Source organism: Periophthalmus magnuspinnatus, chromosome 2 (genome assembly GCF_009829125.3).
Source record: "Periophthalmus magnuspinnatus isolate fPerMag1 chromosome 2, fPerMag1.2.pri, whole genome shotgun sequence".
In the NCBI taxonomy this organism is placed as follows: domain Eukaryota; kingdom Metazoa; phylum Chordata; class Actinopteri; order Gobiiformes; family Gobiidae; genus Periophthalmus; species Periophthalmus magnuspinnatus.
This window is the reverse complement of record NC_047127.1, coordinates 18734209-18751850: the sequence shown is the minus strand read 5'-3', so window position 1 is coordinate 18751850 and position 17642 is coordinate 18734209. Positions and strand designations below refer to the sequence as shown.

Here is a 17642-nt window from a genome sequence, read left to right as displayed (position 1 = left end):
GAATGACCAGGTTATTCCATCAATGGATTTTTTCTTCCCTGATGACACGGGCATATTCCAAGATGACAATGCCAGGATTCATGGGGCTCAAATTGTGAAAGAGTGGTTCAGGAGCATGAGACATCATTTTCACACATGGATTGTCCACCACAGAGTCCAGACCTTTACCCCAGTGAGAATCTTTGGGATGCGCTGGAGAAGGCTTTGTGCAGCGGTCAGACTCTACCGTCATCAATGCAACATCTGGGTGAAAAATTAATGCAACACTGGATGGAAATAAACCTTGTGACATTGCAGAAGCTTATTGAAACTATGCCACAGCGAATGTGAGCCGTAATTAAAGCTAAAGGTGGTCCAACCAAATACTAGAGTGTGGGACCTTTTTTTTTGGCCAGGGAGTGTAGTTGTCCAAAATACCCTGAAAAACATGTATTCTTACAGTGGGGTTGCCTCTCCACATCTGACCTACAACTTCTGGTGTCCCCTGCTTGTTTCCATGTAGTAAGTATAATGCCATTCTGTGGATAATTCCTGGCAAAACAGTAACATCACCATAGAGAGAAAATGGCAAAATATTTAACATGTGCAAAGGAGTTTTATCACATAGAAGCGGATAAGCTGCATTCTTGTCCCAGAACAGTCTTAAAAAGTGCCCTCAAAGCATCACTTTGTGGAGCTAAACTGCAGCAGAGACAGTGGAGTATCTGTAGGATCTTTTTACCTTCGTCTCACTGCGAGTTTGAGCCACTGGATCAATCGTGCTGCTGTGAATGAACCACAGGCCCCCAGCTAAAGCCAAGAGACCACACCAAATCAGAGGAGAGCTTTCAAACATGTGCTTATTATCAGCTTTTGTGCACATCACCGCTCTGTGTAACTGCCTTCACACTTCAGTCAAAACAAGAATGACATCAAACTGACCACAGTACGGCTGAATGATATGGGGGGAAAAAATCAAATATTGATTTGATTTGTGATTTATGTTTCAATATTAGGATTGTGTTCAAAGTTCTGTTCAAACTAATACAAGAATCACATTTCACAGACTAAACTACAGGATTAGACGTTTTATGCATAATAAAGTTGGGCATCCGACACACAGGGACATTTCAGAACATGTTTATAAAGGTCTAAACTGCAGGGTTAGCACTTTTTATACAGAAAAAAATCCTAGTTCCATGAAGAACTTGGTTACATAACTTCAGAAATATTACTACATTATATCATTTTATCTGGATTATAGCTCAAATGTACTTCAAAAATATGTTGAAGGCAAAAGTTCATACATAAATCATAAAGGCATTTCTGTTTTCAGGCTTTTGTTTGGCACATTTAATGAAATATGTTTTTATAAATGGGACACAGCCAATCAAAAGTCTATTATTTATACAAAAGGATGGGTCACAAAGCAGCTTGGACATGGGAATAATACACTTGATTGCATTGTTTTTAATAAAAGATTCAACATTATGCTTCTTTAAAAATTTCTAATCATGTTCTAATTTCGTTTTCTTTTCAAACACATACCTGGAGCTGTGTTTTGTTTCCATAGTGCTTTAGTAATGACATCTATTTAGTCCATGTCCCTTTTTAGAGCACACGTAACACGTAACACCTAGTTCGACCTCGGGACATCATCAGGTGGTGATCCAAAAGTGTTCGTCTGTGTTTTTAAAGTCCATTCACCTTCATTAGTCCTGGTACTATTGGCCGACATGAACGGTCGTAATTACCAAATCAGAAACACTGAAATTATTAAGGTAACATCATTTTCATTGCAAACTAGTGCTGTCATGATGCTACAATTTCAAACTCGATTTTGATACTAAAAAATAGACTTGGTACAGACTCGGATACCACAATGATAATAGATGTTGTGCCAGATGTTCTGTAAAATAAATGTAACTACTTTTTAAGCGTGTTCATAAACTTTCTGTATTTATTATTTATTCAATTTTACAAATATTGCATATGTATTTCCATAGATGTAAAAAATATGGCCGTATAACTTGCCAACTGCTGATAAACTGACATTTTAAGATAGTCATACCTTTTAATTTACCTTGTTGTGGGCCACATAAAATGACATGGCAGGCCACATTTGCCCATGGGCCTCGAGTCTGACACGTGCTTTAGACAATAGACTCTGATTTTCCACATTAAACGGTAGTACATTGTTTTCTTTTCCCATGGGTGTTATATGTGTGGAATCCCACAGTGTCCAGTAGGTTCACAGTGGTCCAAGGGTGTACACTAGTGTTTTATACTTTACTCAAGATCATTCTAAAGATATTCAAGAAAGGTTCATCTCACTCCTGTAAATAGGACTTTTTTAGTATCAAAACCTGCAAAAAAATGAGCTTCGACACTAGTTTTCGTATGGATTAGTGTCCGATTTTCAACACCTTTTACAACCCTATTGCAAACAATAAAATATCCTGTTTAGACCTTTGTTTTGAAACGCATGTGATTCTTGGATTAGTTTAACAGTTCAGTCTCTCTCAAATGTTAAAGGTCCTGGATGGGTTTAAACTGAAAACTTTGGACAAAATCAAATTGCAATGCTTGTCAGACAATTAGATATGTTTCCAAAACCATTCAGCCCTGCATGACAAAATATAAACCCTTTCCACCGATCTGAAATCACTCCATCTCTGCTGTTCAATTCAATAAAACACAGTGTCAAAACGATGCCACAGCTAATTTCTCATTCTGTTCTTACGGCTAAGACACGAAACAACAAAAACAGCCTCAAGTTTGAAAAGAGAATGCATCCATCACTCAAACTGTCAACTAAACCCACCATTTAAATGTAACTGTGGTAATAAAGTTTTCAGTGAGACAATCCTCCAACTAGGTACTCCTGGCTCGGGACGCACCAGTCCAGATATATCAATACTTGTGCTTCCTTATTTCAACAGAGATTAAAATTCCTATGAAACTATAATAATGTGACAAAACTGCTTTAAATGGGTTGTGTGTCATCTTTCAACTAACTACAGAACATCTTTGTATAAATAAAAGACATAAACATAATGAGACGCTCTGAGCCAACTATGACCAGTAAAGAGTCTTATTACACTGGTTTATCCATGGGTTATACAATGATGAAAAATGAACACTGTTGCTGTAGTAACTAACAATTTAAAATACACTACCTCGCCAAAAAAAAAGGTTTCACACTCTAATATTTGGTTGGACCATCTTTAGCTTTGATTACGGCAGGCATTCGTTGTTGCATTGTTTCAATAAGTTTTTGCAATGTCATAAGATAAGATTTATTATAATAACATTTATTTCCATCCAGTGTTGCATTCATTTCTCAATTTTTCAATTTTCAATACCAATATCTTTATGATGGTAGAGTCTGACTGCTGCACAAAGCCTTCTCCAGCACATCCCAAAGATTCTCACTGGGGTTAAGGTCTGGACTGTGGTGGACAATCCATGTGTGAAAATGATGTCTCCTGCTCCTGAACCACTCTGTCACTATTTGAGCCTGATGAATCCTGGCATTGTCATCTTGGAATATGCCCGTGCCATCAGGGAAGAAAAAAATCCATTGATGGAATAACCTGGTCATTCAGTATATTCAGGTGTCATCTGACCTCATTTTTTGAGCACAGACTGATGCTGAACCTAGACATGACCAACTGCAGCAACCCCAACCTATTTGCTTAATTAAATCCAGGTGGCAATTTTTTTTGGCCAGGCAGTGTATTATAGCTTTTGAATGGTGAAACATCCTCAAAATGGTGCCTATATCAGAAAAGTGAAACGCACGAATAGATCCAACCAGGATATCAGCTGGACCAGCATTTGTTTTCCTCAATCAGACTCAATATCCCATACCAGCATTCTTGCATTTCTACTTCTAACCAGGATCATGTCTCAGATCTGGTCCACTGCTCCTGACAGGTTTAACCCAGACACACTAAAGGATGGGTCAAATGCAGGTTTAACCCAGAGACACTGAAGGATTGGTCAAATGCACAAAACGCATTGGCTGTACCTCGACAATCAAATCCTATCCTTAACTTTCCCAAGCAACAAAAATGAAACTTCCTCAATTTCAACCACTTCCACACACATCAAAACAGCAGTAGAACTTCCCTATTCTCCCACAGCATATGCCATTTATTTCAACTTAAATCCCTGGATTTTAGATGTGCATTTATGCCTAAAAATCGAAATTCAGGAAGCAAAATGTATCACAATCAATCAACATCATGATTTGAACTGTCATAATTCCCAATCTAATATCCAGTGTGTCAGATGCCCTCCCTGTGTGTCCATGGGGTCTTATTCTGTGTAAAAGCTGTTAACCCAGTACTTAATACCTCTACAAACATGTGCTGAAATAGATGGGATGCTTGGATTAGTTTAATGCTCAGATTTCAGTCTTCTCTCAAATGTTAATGTTCTGGGTTTAAAATGTGCATTGTGGATTTAAGCACAATTGAATATTGGTGTATTTATTAACAGAAAATCTTATATATTTTACACCTTGCCTTGTTTTGCACTTGTGAACAAACGTGAACAGACTAGAACTAATCCAAGTGGCCTCATCTCACCTTTAGAACTAAATTTAAGATTCTACATTACCACTACATTTACAACTGCAATTACTACTACAACTGCCATTACTACTACTGTTACTACTATTATAATATGTACTACAAGAGATATCAAATTTCCAAATACTATTTGAAGGCAATTAAGGTTCACATTTAGTACTAATTTTAGGACTGACTTGACTCTTTGATAAATCTGCCCTTGTTTCTATAAAAACTAGCACAGGCTCAGATGTCATTTTTCACCCATTCAAAATTTTAAATTCAGTTGTAAATGATGTCACTTTAGTACCAACTTTTCAAGCCAATTTAACATACTCTGGCAACTGCACTCTTATAGACAGTAGAAAATACCATTTGAAAAGATAGTACTAGTGTTGTAATCATTTAACTACACTTCTGCAAGGAATATTTCAATACAGTGGAAGACCCAGGACACGCTGGAGAGACTATGTCTCTCGGCTGGCCAGTGAACGCCTTGGGGTCCCACCAGAGAAACTGGAGGACGTGTCTGGGGTGAAGGAAGTCTGGGAGTCCCTGCTTAGACTGATGCCCCCACGACCCAGCCTCAGATAAGAAGATGGGAGGATGGGTGCATATTTCAATATGTCATGGCCATTTGTGTAACCTTAAGGCTTCAATTTGACATTTTTATTCATTTCTGCTCAATTGCCAGTCCCTTTTTGTCATCTGATCTCTGGATTTAATCAGACCAGGTGAATTGAGAGCATGTTTTGTGATACTTACTTCCCAATGACCTCGCACAGCTCGTAGACATCCTCAAACAGCACGTCGTCGTCTGCCATGGTCAAAAATCAAATCCTTTTTTGCAGAACTCCCTTTAAAAATGAATAGATTTTTTAGTTATGCCAATAGATAAATATGTGTCGTTTTTATGCAGAAATACCTTAATATTTGAATTTTAATCTTGCAAAGTGGTTGTAATTTGATAGTCTTGTTGTCAGTGCTCAGAGAATAGAGGAAAAGCAGTGGACATCCAGTCTAGTTAGCCTGTTAGCCTGTTAGCATGTTTAGCTGTGAGCCGCCCCACCTTCCCGTCCCCAGCTCCTACGGCTGGCCTCCAACACAGATAAGCACCATCCAGAGCCGAGGGCGTGCAGATTTTCCTCGACAGATCACAGAAAACAGCTTTCATTGCATGCTCTCGGCTGCTGCGGCTAATCTAGCGCTTCGTTTCTCAGCGCATCTTTCCTTAGTAGAAGCAGAGGAAGCAGGAGCCAACAGCAGCATCCGACAGATCCGAGATGCTCCTGTGAAAATGGCTAGCTCGGGCTGGGAAAGCGCTAGCAGGAGTCGATGCAATAACCAGGTGTCTCGTTTCGATATGCTCCCGGGGCCGACAGCACTAACAGCACTAAGAATAATCCAGGCTAAATGACACCGCGTTTGGGCTGTGCTTTAGCTTCCCCAGTCCAGACTAAGCCGCATCCTGACGGCGTCCGCTCCTCCGTCTCCTCGGCCGCCTTTTTCATACACAAATATCGGGTTTCTTTAGCTCCAGCGCCTCGGATGGATAGATGCTGCTGGGCTGGTTGGCTTTGACTGGCTCCCCCGACTTCCAGAAACCCACGGCTCCTCCCTCAACGCTCCGGGAAACTGAGCGCCACAATGGGTCCTAGAGTGACGGAGCCCCACTGTTGTTTTCTATGGAAGTCTGAGCCAAAATGGCGCCAACGCGTGGGGATGATTTAAGCGCAGTTTCCTAATCGGTTTTTCTAACGGTTGCGTCCAGTGTCTCCCTTCCACGCGTGCGCAGAGTACCTAAACCCCATCGCCTTACGTCAGCCTTTGGACCCAAACACAAGAACAGTGGACACCATATACACATTTACAGTCATATATATATATAGTCATATCCAGACATGTACAGTCTATGGTACACAAGAACGTACAGGTAAAATTAGAATTAGTGATGATATTTTAAATGGACCTGTGCTTAAGAACAAAATGGACTTGCTTGTTGGTCAATGTAATCCTCATAATGACAAAACGTTATATACAAAAATTCAATTTTTTAAAGTCCCCACCAATTTTTAAAGCTTCCAACAATGAAATAAAACTATTATAAAAGTTAAAAATCCATCAAAGCCAAAATTATTTATTATTTTATTTTTTTTACTGTGATTTATTTCTTTTCATTATATTTTTTGTCCATTGTTTAAGTTTTGCCTATACAGTATATAAATATATATTATATATCTATCTATATGTATATCTATCTATATGTATATCTATCTATCTATCTATCTATATATCTATCTATCTATCTATCTATATATATATATATATATCTATATATATATATATATATATATATATATATATATATATATATATATATATATATATATATATATATATATATATATATATATATATATATATATATATATATATATATATATATATATATATATTAATCTCCATTACATTTATCAGAGCTAGTAGAGTAGCCAAAAATTGTGCTCAAATAAGAGTAACGTTACTTCAGAATAAGAAGAACAAAGTACTGGTCCAAGAAATTACTAAAGTAAGAGCAAAAAAAGTATTAGTAGTAGTAGTAAGTAGTAGTAAGACAAAACAGACACAGGAATGGGCCAAACTAAATCAAACTAAATCACATCTGAAGGAGCCAGAAACACAAATGTTCAAATCATTTCATATTGTTACATAAAGCACCAGTCACTTTAGACTCGCTCACAGAGGAAGAAAAACACCACTTTTACTCGAGTAAGAGTACTATTGCTCGAGTAAAAGTACTGTTACACTGTACTATACATTACTCAAGTAAGAGTACTGTTACACTGTACTATATATTACTCAAGTAGGAGAAAAAGTATGCTACTAGAAAAAAGTACTCCAGTAAGTGTAACTGAGTACCACCTCTGTCATAGGTTTTTTACTTAAATCCTAGTGCCTTGAGTTGATTCCTGTCCTAAAAAGTGACTAGAAAACACTGTTCTGTATACAGTTTATACACTCTATGTACTCTATTATTATACTATTGTTTATTTGACCAGGACAGATACAACAAACATAGATCAGTCAAAGCTAATTTACAACATCAGTCCCCCGGTTTACAGGAACGAGAACATGTACCTCCTCACTTCTCTATTTCTCACAATAGGATGTTATAAGTAGGGTAATTTACTACTACTACTACTACTAATAATAATAATAATAATAATAATATAGAAATTACAAAGAGTATTCAGTCATTTGGTGAGAAGACTTGAAAGGATTTAAAATTCAAAGTTTTTAGGACTTGCACAGTATCCCCTACCTGCTCGTCCTTGGGGCTGGGCAATATATTGATAACAATATTGATCTCATTCCTATGATATTTTACTATTTTGGTAAAATAGCAAAATCATGATTCTCAGATTTTCTCTTTAATGCAGCTTTATGTTCCAACAAAGACACGTTTTCCACCTAAACCTCAGATTATAGTGACAAGTGCATTTTAACAACTACAATGAAATGAATGAAGGTGACGTGTAAAGGTACTCATTTGACAAAAGTCGTGAAGAAATCAAAATTGTTATCTGGGTCTAAGAAAATTGTGACATTGATTTTTACTGGCCAAAATATAAGCACAGCATCCACTGCATTAGTGACACAGATAAAGGTATGACCCCATCAAAATATAAGCAAGGTAAGTTTATTTGTATAGCACAATTTGTACACAAAGTAATTCAAAGTGCTTTACAGAATAAGAAAAACATTAAAACACACAAATAAAAACATACATAATCACAACTAATCATCTTACAATTAACATTAAAACATAAAAATGCAAAATAAAACCCTTTCAGTCATATGTAGCTAAACAGAACTGTTTTGAGCCTGGATTTAAACATTGCCAAAGTCGAGGCCTGTATCACATCTTCAGGAAGACTGTTCCAGGTTTTAACTGCATAAAACTTAAACGCTGATTCCACATGTTTAGTCCTGACTCTGGGCACCAGCAGGAGTCCTGTCCCTGAAGTCCTCAGAGTGCTTTTTGTTTTTGTTTTTTGTCCATTCTTCCTATTGGTTCATGTGGCTCTAACATGTGGGAGATGTACTTTGGTGCTGGTCCATGGAGAGACTTGTTCACAAGCAGAGCTGCTTTAAAGTTTATTCTCTGAGCCACAGGAGCCAGAGACCTGAGCACAGGACACGTGTGAAGTACTTCCTGGTTCTAGTCAGGACCCGAGCAGCAGTGTTCTGGTTGTAAGTCTCTCTAAGTCTGGTTTTGACAGTATAACTTTGATTTTTGACATGTTTTTTAGATGGTAAAAAGCTGCAGGTGTTATTGATTTGATGTGAATGTTAAAGTCTGAATCCATTATTATCCCTAGATTTCTAGCCTAATTTGAAGGTTTTATAAAGAGCGACTCGAGGTGACTGCTGACACTTTCTCTTTGTTTCTGTGGCCAAAGACTATGACTTGAGTCTTGTCTGAGTTTAGCTGGAGAAAGTTGTTTTTCCTCCACACACTGAAGTGAATCCACTGGTCCATATTCACCTGCTGCAGTGAGACATAGATCTGAGTGTCGTCTGCAGAGTTGTGTGTGACACATTATTGCTGTGTATTAACTGGCCTAATGGCAGCATGTAGAGATATGCAACAATCATTTACCTATGCTCATGTTGAGATACTTCTAGGTTTCTGCTACTGCTACATCTACAAACAGCCATTTTATTAGTTACTACAACTTCTGAGGGCCTGATCTGAGGCCCTCTGAACAGACCTGTCTCCATAATCACTATATCGATTCATTTTTGGGGTCACTTTCTCTGCACTAGCGGGGGATGTTTAATTATTTTTGGCACGACAAGATTTGAGAACTTCTCTGACCCTTTAGATGCAAACCAGTGTTGCATTCTTCTGTTGACTTACTGAAGTTCATTTTTGAACCAAATGGTACATTTAGAGCAGAATCTGGGGATAGATCTGCTTTGGGCTTATTATGGCATAAATGTATTTCAATATTATCCTTTATATTTACTTCAGTGGTATTCTGTATATTTAAATGAATTATTGAAAAAAGAGACAAACATAGAGCAGCATGTTTGAAGGACCACCTGAAGATGTCACAAGGTTGAACACAGTGTATTGAGATCTGGTCCTTGGGCAGACATGGCTGTTATTCTGGTTATCTGATTTCTACTGGCCATGTAAATGTACCCACTGATAGAACTGGACTGAACATGTGAGCCCCTATTACCGCCACTAGATGGTGCTATTTCCCACTCTCTCTTTCCGTATTTTTCACTCTTGCCTCTCTCGCGCTCTCTCTTGCTCCCTCACTCTTTCTTTCTCTCCCTCTTTTTCTCTCTCTTTCTTTCTCTCTCCTTCTTTTTCACTCCTCCCTCTTGCTTTCTTTCTCTCCTCTCTTTCTTTCTCACTCCTCCCTCACTCTTTCTTTATCGCTCTCCTTCTTTCCCACTCCTCCCTCTCTCTCTCCCTCCCTCCCTCGCTCTCTCTCTCCCTTCCTCTCTCTTTCTCTCTCTCCTTCTTTCCCACTCCTCCCTCTCTCACTCTCTCTCTTTCTCCCTCGCTCTCTTTCTCCTTCTTTCTTTCGCTCTCCTTCTTTCCCACACCTCCCTATCTCTCTCTCTTTCTCCCTTACTCGCTCTTTCTGTTTCTCTTTCTCACTCCCCTTTTCCCTCTCTCTTTCTCCCTTGCTCTCTCTTTATTTCTCACTCCTCCCTTTCTCTCTTTCTTTCTCTCTCTTTCTCTGTCCCTCTTTCTCTCACTCCTTCTTTCCCACTCCTCCCTCTCTCTTTCTTACTCTCTCTTTCTTTCTCTCTTTCACACTCTCTGTCTTTCTCTCTCTCCTTCTTTTCCACTCCTCCCTCTCTCTTTCTCCCTCGCTCTCTCTTTCTCTCTCTCCCCCCTTCTTTCTCTCTCTCCTCCTTTCCCACTCCTCCCTCTCTCTCTCTTTCTTCCTCTCTCTTTTTTTCTCTCTTTCACACTCTGTCTTTCTCTCTCTCCTTCTTTCCCACTCTTCCCTCTCTCTCTCTTTCTTCCTCTCTATTTCTTTCTCTCTTTCACACTGTCTTTCTCTCTCTCCTTCTTTTCCACTCCTCCCTCTCTCTTTCTCCCTCGCGCTCTTTCTCTCTCTCCCCTTCTTTCTCTCTCTCTCCTTCTTTCCCACTCCTCCCTCTTTCTCTTTCTTCCTCTCTCTTTCTTTCTCTCTTTCACATTGTCTTTCTCTCTCTCCTTCTTTTCCACTCCTCCCTCTCTCTTTCTCCCTCGCTCTGTCTTTCTCTCTCCTTCTTTCCCACTCCTCCCTCTTTCTCTCTTTCTTCCTCTCTCTCTTTCTTTCTCTCTTTCACACTGTCTGTCTTTCTCCTTTTCTCCTTCTTTTCCACTCCTCCCTCTCTCTTTCTTTCACTTCCTTTTCCGATTGGTCAGCGCCTCATCCTGTTTTTTGTCCATTCTTCCCATTGGCCGTTGATGTGGTCATAGAGATGGGACAAAACACCAAATCCATGTTTGGTTCATTATTAACAAATACTTAAGGTGAAGACAAGGACAAAGCAGGAGTCATTTCTGCAATTTCTTTTAAAAAGTGAAGAAAAAGCACAGTTGTCATGGTAACAAGGATGAATGAAATGAATTACTGTCTCTAACTGTATTCATGCGACGTTTAATAAATCTGCAAAGCTAAGACTGAAAGACTGAAAAACCCTTTTCTATGTATTTATTTTAATGATGTTCTCATGCTACATTTGGTTCTAGACAAATAAATCAAATACTCATGAGCTTTGTCTGTTACAATGGAAATCATAATTCATGCAAAGTCAGAAGTGTTGAGTTACTATATATATATATATATATATATATATATATATATATATATATATATATATATATATATATATATATATATATATATATATATATACATACATATATATATACACACACACACACATATATATATATATGTATATATATATATATATATATATATATATATATATATATATATATACATACATATATATATACACACACACACACATATATATATATATATATGTATATATATATATATATATATATATATATATATATATATATATATATATATATATATATATATATATATATATATATATATATATATATATAATGCACTATTGTTTATGGTGTCTAAGGCTCCATTTCTGTTCCAATATGGATTTTGATGAACAAAAATGGCCTTTTTAACTCCCCTCTCAAACCATCTTGAGTAAATGTAAATAAGTACTACCCACCTCTATATCTGCTGAATGTTTTTTTTATTATTTCATATGTGTTAAATTATATTCGAAATAAAAGAAGGAATAAATGCCAACTTAAAAATATATCTATTTCTCGGGGATATTAATGCATAAATATTACAGTAAACATGGCCCGCACTTACAGATTTTTACCAACAGATGTCAGCAGTGCACGATAAGAATCTGAAACCGTAGAGGAAGCGCTAGCCTCGTTCTGATTGGCTGATTCGAGCGCGATGTTTAAAATCACTTCCGGCTTTGTTCCGCTTTGGACGAAAACAAATCAGACATGGATCAGAAAGAAAACAGGTACAAACGCACTCTTTCATTTTATTCCGCAAACACAGATACTTGTAATGTCTTACCGACTCAGTTATACTTATTCATAACAACAGATAATTTGAGTTTAGTTTAAATCTTTGTCGCCATAGTGAATGCAAAAATAAGCCCGGCCGCTGCAGTCCGTGAGACAATGAGAAAGGAGCGGATTTGATCAATTTACAATCAGTGCCATTCATATTTATTCTATAATTTGCTCTGATTAAGGCACAGTACATCATAAACGCTGTGACTGCATTAGGCTCAGAAGTGCTGAACAATAGAACAGTAAAGGTTTCAGAGGCTGCTTCATTGTTTACATGTTACTGTCTCTAATGATATTTCGCTTATTTGACTTTTTATCTCTAATTGTCCTGTTGTACTGACGTTATAGCAGTGGCATAAAGGGCAGATCCTGTGATGTCCTGACACAGTACTCGAGTTTTATGTTGTATTACATCCCCCCAATCCTCCTCTATTTCCATCTACTCTCTTTGCATTCATTGATTCCTTCTCCTTCAAAGTAATTTGCTAAAATGATAACATTTTTAGCATAGCACTGTATTAACGTACTTGAGGACAGCAGATGACACTAACTTTGACACTAGCTCTTTGTAAATCTGTTCTAAAGCGTCTGTCTAATATGAGTTTAATCCATTTACATGTGCTCCATGTCAGATACACAAAGAATCTAAACAGGACTTTGAATGTATTCACACTTACACATGCAACATTTCACACCAAAATTGGGACTAAACTGGGAACGACTACAGTCTCCGCAATGGAATTGATTGACACTGGTTATCGGCAGATACTTAAAACTATAGTATCAAAATCTGTGCATCCCCAGCTACAGCAGGACTAACCTGGGCACAGACTAATATGAACACGCCACTGGTCCAAGGCCAGTCCAAATACACTCTTGTCTCTTTTTAGTTTTGTGTGTAGAGATGCAGCGATCCAGCTTTGTCTCTTTAGATACTGATGTTGACACTTTAGTTTTATGTATCTCCCAATACCCCATATCAATCGATACCAGGGCAGAGACTGAAAGTATCATTTACTTCCTTTAAACACACAACATTCAAATGCTGTTTATCATTTAGTAGTAACTACAGAAGTAACTACAGAACTACTTGGAAAAAAATACAAGTTTAACATTACAAGGTGTTTTAGGCCAGTAAGATTACACCAATGTATAAACCAAAATGGGACATTGACTGAACAGAGATCTTGGACCTGATACTGATCCATCAAAATTTTCAATATCCATGCTGATATCCAAAACCTTATCGATGCATCCTTAATCCTGTGGCAGTTATACTGTCAAATACATTATGAGGTACTATCTAGTTTAGTACAATACACAAGGTCATTTAAAGTGTTACAGACACTACTACATACATTTAAATGATGAAGTGATCCTCGGTTTCTCCCTCAGACAGTCGGGTGTGGTGCGGACGCCCTGTAGTACCACCCTGGTGCAGAGGAGGAGTAAGAGCTATCGTCAGTCGTATCGGAGCTGCTTTGGCGCTGCGTCTCGCCTCACTCACTGCTTCACTCCAAGACTCACAGCCAGAAGGCTCAACACGAGCAGGAGGCCGCCCAGACCACAGAATATCAAAGTCAGTCAGATTTCTGCTTCTCTAGGCGATAACATGGTCTTTGTTGAGTATCAAATTTATGGCATTAACTTATCTTTTATTTATTTATTCAATTACAGGAGTATGTCTTGCCAAAAAACAGTGTCTTTGGAGATTTCTAAGTTTTTATGCAACATTTATAAAACCAAAAAAAACCCTTTGCTTTGCTTTTGTTTTTTCATGTCTTTGAATTCAGACATTCATAACACTAATTCATTTATATTTGAGCTGCAGGGTTTTAGAAAAAAAAATCACACGATTGCAGTTTTCCAAGTATTTATTGGCACTGCCATGTTTTTAAAAAGTAGGACTCTATTCAGAGTGCACATTGAATCTACCTGGAGTTGTTCACTCCAGGTAGATTCACATTTGAGACTGCTAAACTAATACATGAATCACTACATTTCAGAACATGTTTGTAGAGGTCTAAACTACAGGTACAACAAGATTTTCTATAAAAACGATAAACGAAAATGATATTTTGTTTTTTGCTGAGGACATTCTGTTACCAAAGTAACAGCTAGCGGTCTTTGTGATTTTGCGCGGGCTCAAAGTGTGATTTTGATTTGATTCATGTCTTTATTAATGACACATGGTGTTTGTTCCCCTCAGGAGCAGCTGGCCCCGGAGCTCGTGTCTCTGCTCACAAAGGCAGAGTGGCAGTTGTGGTACGTGACTCCTCTGTTCCAGTTCAAATACACGCGCCTGAAGAGCTACTCACGACAGCTCTCTGCATTTATTGCCGCTGAGCGACAGCAGGGCGTCGCCGTGGAGACTGAGGGGGGTCACGGGGTCAAGGCGAGTTTCAGTCTGGTGCAGGGGCTGGCGGAGAGAGAGGGGGACACAGAGGCCGTGCTCATACAGGTGAGAGCTGCAGTTCCAATTAGCAGGGAAGCGCGATATATATCTGTTCCAACATCGGTATTGGCCAATATTGCCATTCGATACCTGTGTTGTTTTGTAGTTTTTGCACTGTCCTATTCTCTGTGCACCCTTTTTTGAATAAAAGAGCAGACAGACGAGTGTTCTGTGTGTGACATAAACATGGAACAGAGAAATACATTCTGTTTTAATTTTACAAAAATGAATTGGTGATCTTTACTTACATTTTTGGGCCTTGCGATGGATTTTAAATGGCAAATATGGTTTATCGGCCACAGCAGCAGGACATCAGATAATAGTATCGGCTCAAAAAATCCACATCGGCCCATCCCTAACAATTACGGCTGCAATTTGATGACATCATCATCAAATTGAAATTGTGGTTTGAATTAGCACAAAATCATGGAGGCTGCCCCTGGTGCTTTATCTCGTCCTCATACTGATCATTAACAGCACCTGTACCCCCAGGGTACTCCCCTGATTGCGAAACACTGATTTAGAATGTTATCTTGAAAGAACAAAATGTCCTCTTTTGAAAATGTTGTTGTTCCTTTAATTCAATTCTTGTCTTAGTTTATTAAAGGCAGCGATTCTTGGGGCAACAAAATGTCTGTGCAAATGTCTCTGCAAAGATCAAAATATCCTGTTTATCTACCCTGAAATCTAAACCTTTACAAACATGTTCTGGAACGTATAGCATTTCATATTTCAGTCTTCTCTCAAATCCTGATTTTAAAACATCATTTGTAAATCTCGTCGATACCAGAAAAAAATCACAATTTGATTTTTATCTTATATTTTGCTCCTAGTTTGAATAATTAAATGCATTATGTTGTCAGGATACTGAAATCTCAAAGTCTTATTTTGAAGTATTAAAAAAAGAGATTTTGGTGGCACAAACACCTCACTGAAAGATCGCACATGGTCTGGGAATAGTGGGTTCTATTCCCTTTAAGTGGTTATCCATTCTAACAGGGTCATGCGTCCTGGAAATTCTGGAACATGGATTGGATTGGATTGTGACCTTCTGAATCAGACGTCTCACAGTGACAGTGAGGGCTTCAGACCTGTTTCATTCTTATTTCAATCTGGGTTAGTGCTGATATGGTTATGATTTTGTCTCTGCATAGTCCTGGTATAGTCCGGGTTTGGTCTTTTCTTAGTCCTTGTACGGTCTCTAATTCTGGTTTAGTTCTGCTTTAGTCCTGGCTTAGTTCTGGTTTAGTCCTGGCTCAGTCTTGGTTCAGTCCTTGTTTGGTCCATGTTGCAATTTACTTAGTTTGTTTATTTATAAATGATCTAATAAAAAGAGATTGCCATTCAAAGTTCACATTTTAAATCTGCCCAGAAGGACTGACAAAACGACTGAAATCTGGACTGACAAACTAATAAAACTAATACAATACAGTCACATTTCAGAACATGTTTGTACAGATGTAAACTACACAGGGAGGGCATGTGACACACAGGGAGGGCATGTGACACACAGGGAGGGCATCTGACACACAGGGAGGGCATCTGACACACAGGGACATTTCAGAACACTTAGTTGTTTGTGATTTACTAATTTCTATTCATCTTGCACCACATCGCAATGTCCTGTTTCCAGATCGCATCCAGGCCGATGTTCAGTCGCCCGGACGACCCAGAAAAAACGATTTGGAGTGGTTGGTTTTCCTGTGTCCACGGCAACGTGGATTACCTCACCTCTCTGTCCCAGGACTTCGTGTGCCTTCCCCTCTTCTGCTCCAGTGGGACTGAAAACATCACCAGCATTGTCAGATCTTGGTTCAGCCGCTTCTTCGACTGCTCGTTTGGATGTTTGGAAATCAACCACACGACTCTACAGTGGCTCGCCACGCTTTGGACCAACTGCCAACAAGAAGCTGACCTGCAGCATCTCAAAATGACATGGACCGTTCCTGTAGCGCCCCCTATGCAGATTACCTACACTGTCAACTCAGAAGATGCGTGGGATTTGTGGAGCAGCGTGAGGAAGAGTCTAAGGAAAGATACGGAGGAGGAGGAAGCGATAGACTTAGAGGAGGTGGAAGAATTCATGCGAGAATTAAAAAGTCACTTCTACAGACACTTTAAACTGGATCTGTCAGCAGGAACTCTGCAGCACGTGACCACAGCGCTGGGGTCAGCACGAAGCAATGGGAGGATAAAGGTAAACTGCATCCTCTGCTCCTCTCCTCTGCTTCTCTGACCCTCTCCTCTGCTCCTCTGCTCCTCTCCTCTACCCCTCTGACCCTCTCCTCTGCTCCTCTCCTCCTTTCCTCTACCCCTCTGACCCTCTCCTCTGCTCTGTCTCCTCTGCTCCTCTGACCCTCTCCTCCTCTCTTCTACCCCTCTGACCCTCTCCTCTGCTCTGTCTCCTCTGACCCTCTGCTCTGCTCCTCCAACCCTCTCCTCTGCTCCTCTGACCTTCTCCTTTGCTCCTCTGCTCCTCTGAACCTCTCCTTCCTCTGTACTTGTCCAAACCATCTTAGGAGAAACTTTACTCTTCTGGCTCTGCTTTTGTCTGGAACAAACTTTGAGAAAAAAAAATTATAATATGAATTTTTTTTTTTTTTCCAGATTTCCAACAGTCGATACATGATGAGCACACTGTCCTTGCTGACGGAATGTGCTCTTCTCAAAATGCCCATCTGAACATTTGGATTCTGTTTTTTTTTTTTTTTTTAAGCCTTTCCGTTTTTATTTAAACATTATGACGCCACGTGGTTTGGACCCGCATCACTCTGGAGCTCCTGTAAATACTGATGTTACTTAATCGCTTGTAAATAAACTCTTTTATTACCTGATGAGGTCACACACTGTTGTCATTTTTAAGTGGGGTTAAAGCTGCACTGTTATTTTCTGGAGCAGGGTACACCCCTCGCTTGTATCCACTGAGATGGTATTGCTTTACCTGAAATGTTCCATAGTACAGGATTAA

General features: G+C 38.9%; 2 protein-coding genes across 4 annotated transcripts in view; one reads left to right on the top strand and one right to left on the bottom strand.

Annotated features, from left to right (window-relative positions):
* Positions 1 to 6174, bottom strand: part of LOC117381528 (peripheral plasma membrane protein CASK-like) — a 54374-nt gene extending 48200 nt beyond the window's left edge. For 2 of the 3 annotated variants that reach the window (XM_033978513.2, XM_055226864.1), the window contains exons 1-2: positions 5482 to 6166; positions 5322 to 5413 (exon numbers count right to left, since the gene is read on the bottom strand). In XM_033978513.2, the coding sequence (XP_033834404.1) occupies positions 5322 to 5380 (59 nt within the window). In that variant the 5' untranslated portion in view covers positions 5381 to 5413; positions 5482 to 6166. Of the gene's footprint in view, positions 1 to 5321; positions 5414 to 5481 lie in introns of all 3 variants that reach the window. The other variant, XM_033978521.2, reaches the window with a different exon arrangement.
* A 5946-nt stretch (positions 6175 to 12120) lies between these two features.
* On the top strand, positions 12121 to 17356 carry cenpl (centromere protein L). Its single transcript, XM_055226908.1, has 5 exons — positions 12121 to 12164; positions 13615 to 13798; positions 14429 to 14680; positions 16308 to 16871; positions 17282 to 17356. The coding sequence occupies exons 1-5, from the start codon at positions 12145 to 12147 to the stop codon at positions 17354 to 17356; spliced, it is 1095 nt and encodes a 364-aa protein (XP_055082883.1). The 5' UTR covers positions 12121 to 12144.
* The last annotated feature ends 286 nt before the right edge of the window (positions 17357 to 17642 follow it).

What these genes read in the sequence shown, in the direction of transcription:
- cenpl (XM_055226908.1), top strand. Translation starts at nt 12,145, where the DNA reads ATGGATCAGAAAGAAAACAG. An exon ending in CCAGACCACAGAATATCAAA is followed by an intron (nt 13,799 to 14,428) that starts GTCAGTCAGATT and finishes TGTTCCCCTCAG; the next exon opens with GAGCAGCTGGCCCCGGAGCT. An exon ending in CAGAGGCCGTGCTCATACAG is followed by an intron (nt 14,681 to 16,307) that starts GTGAGAGCTGCA and finishes TCCTGTTTCCAG; the next exon opens with ATCGCATCCAGGCCGATGTT.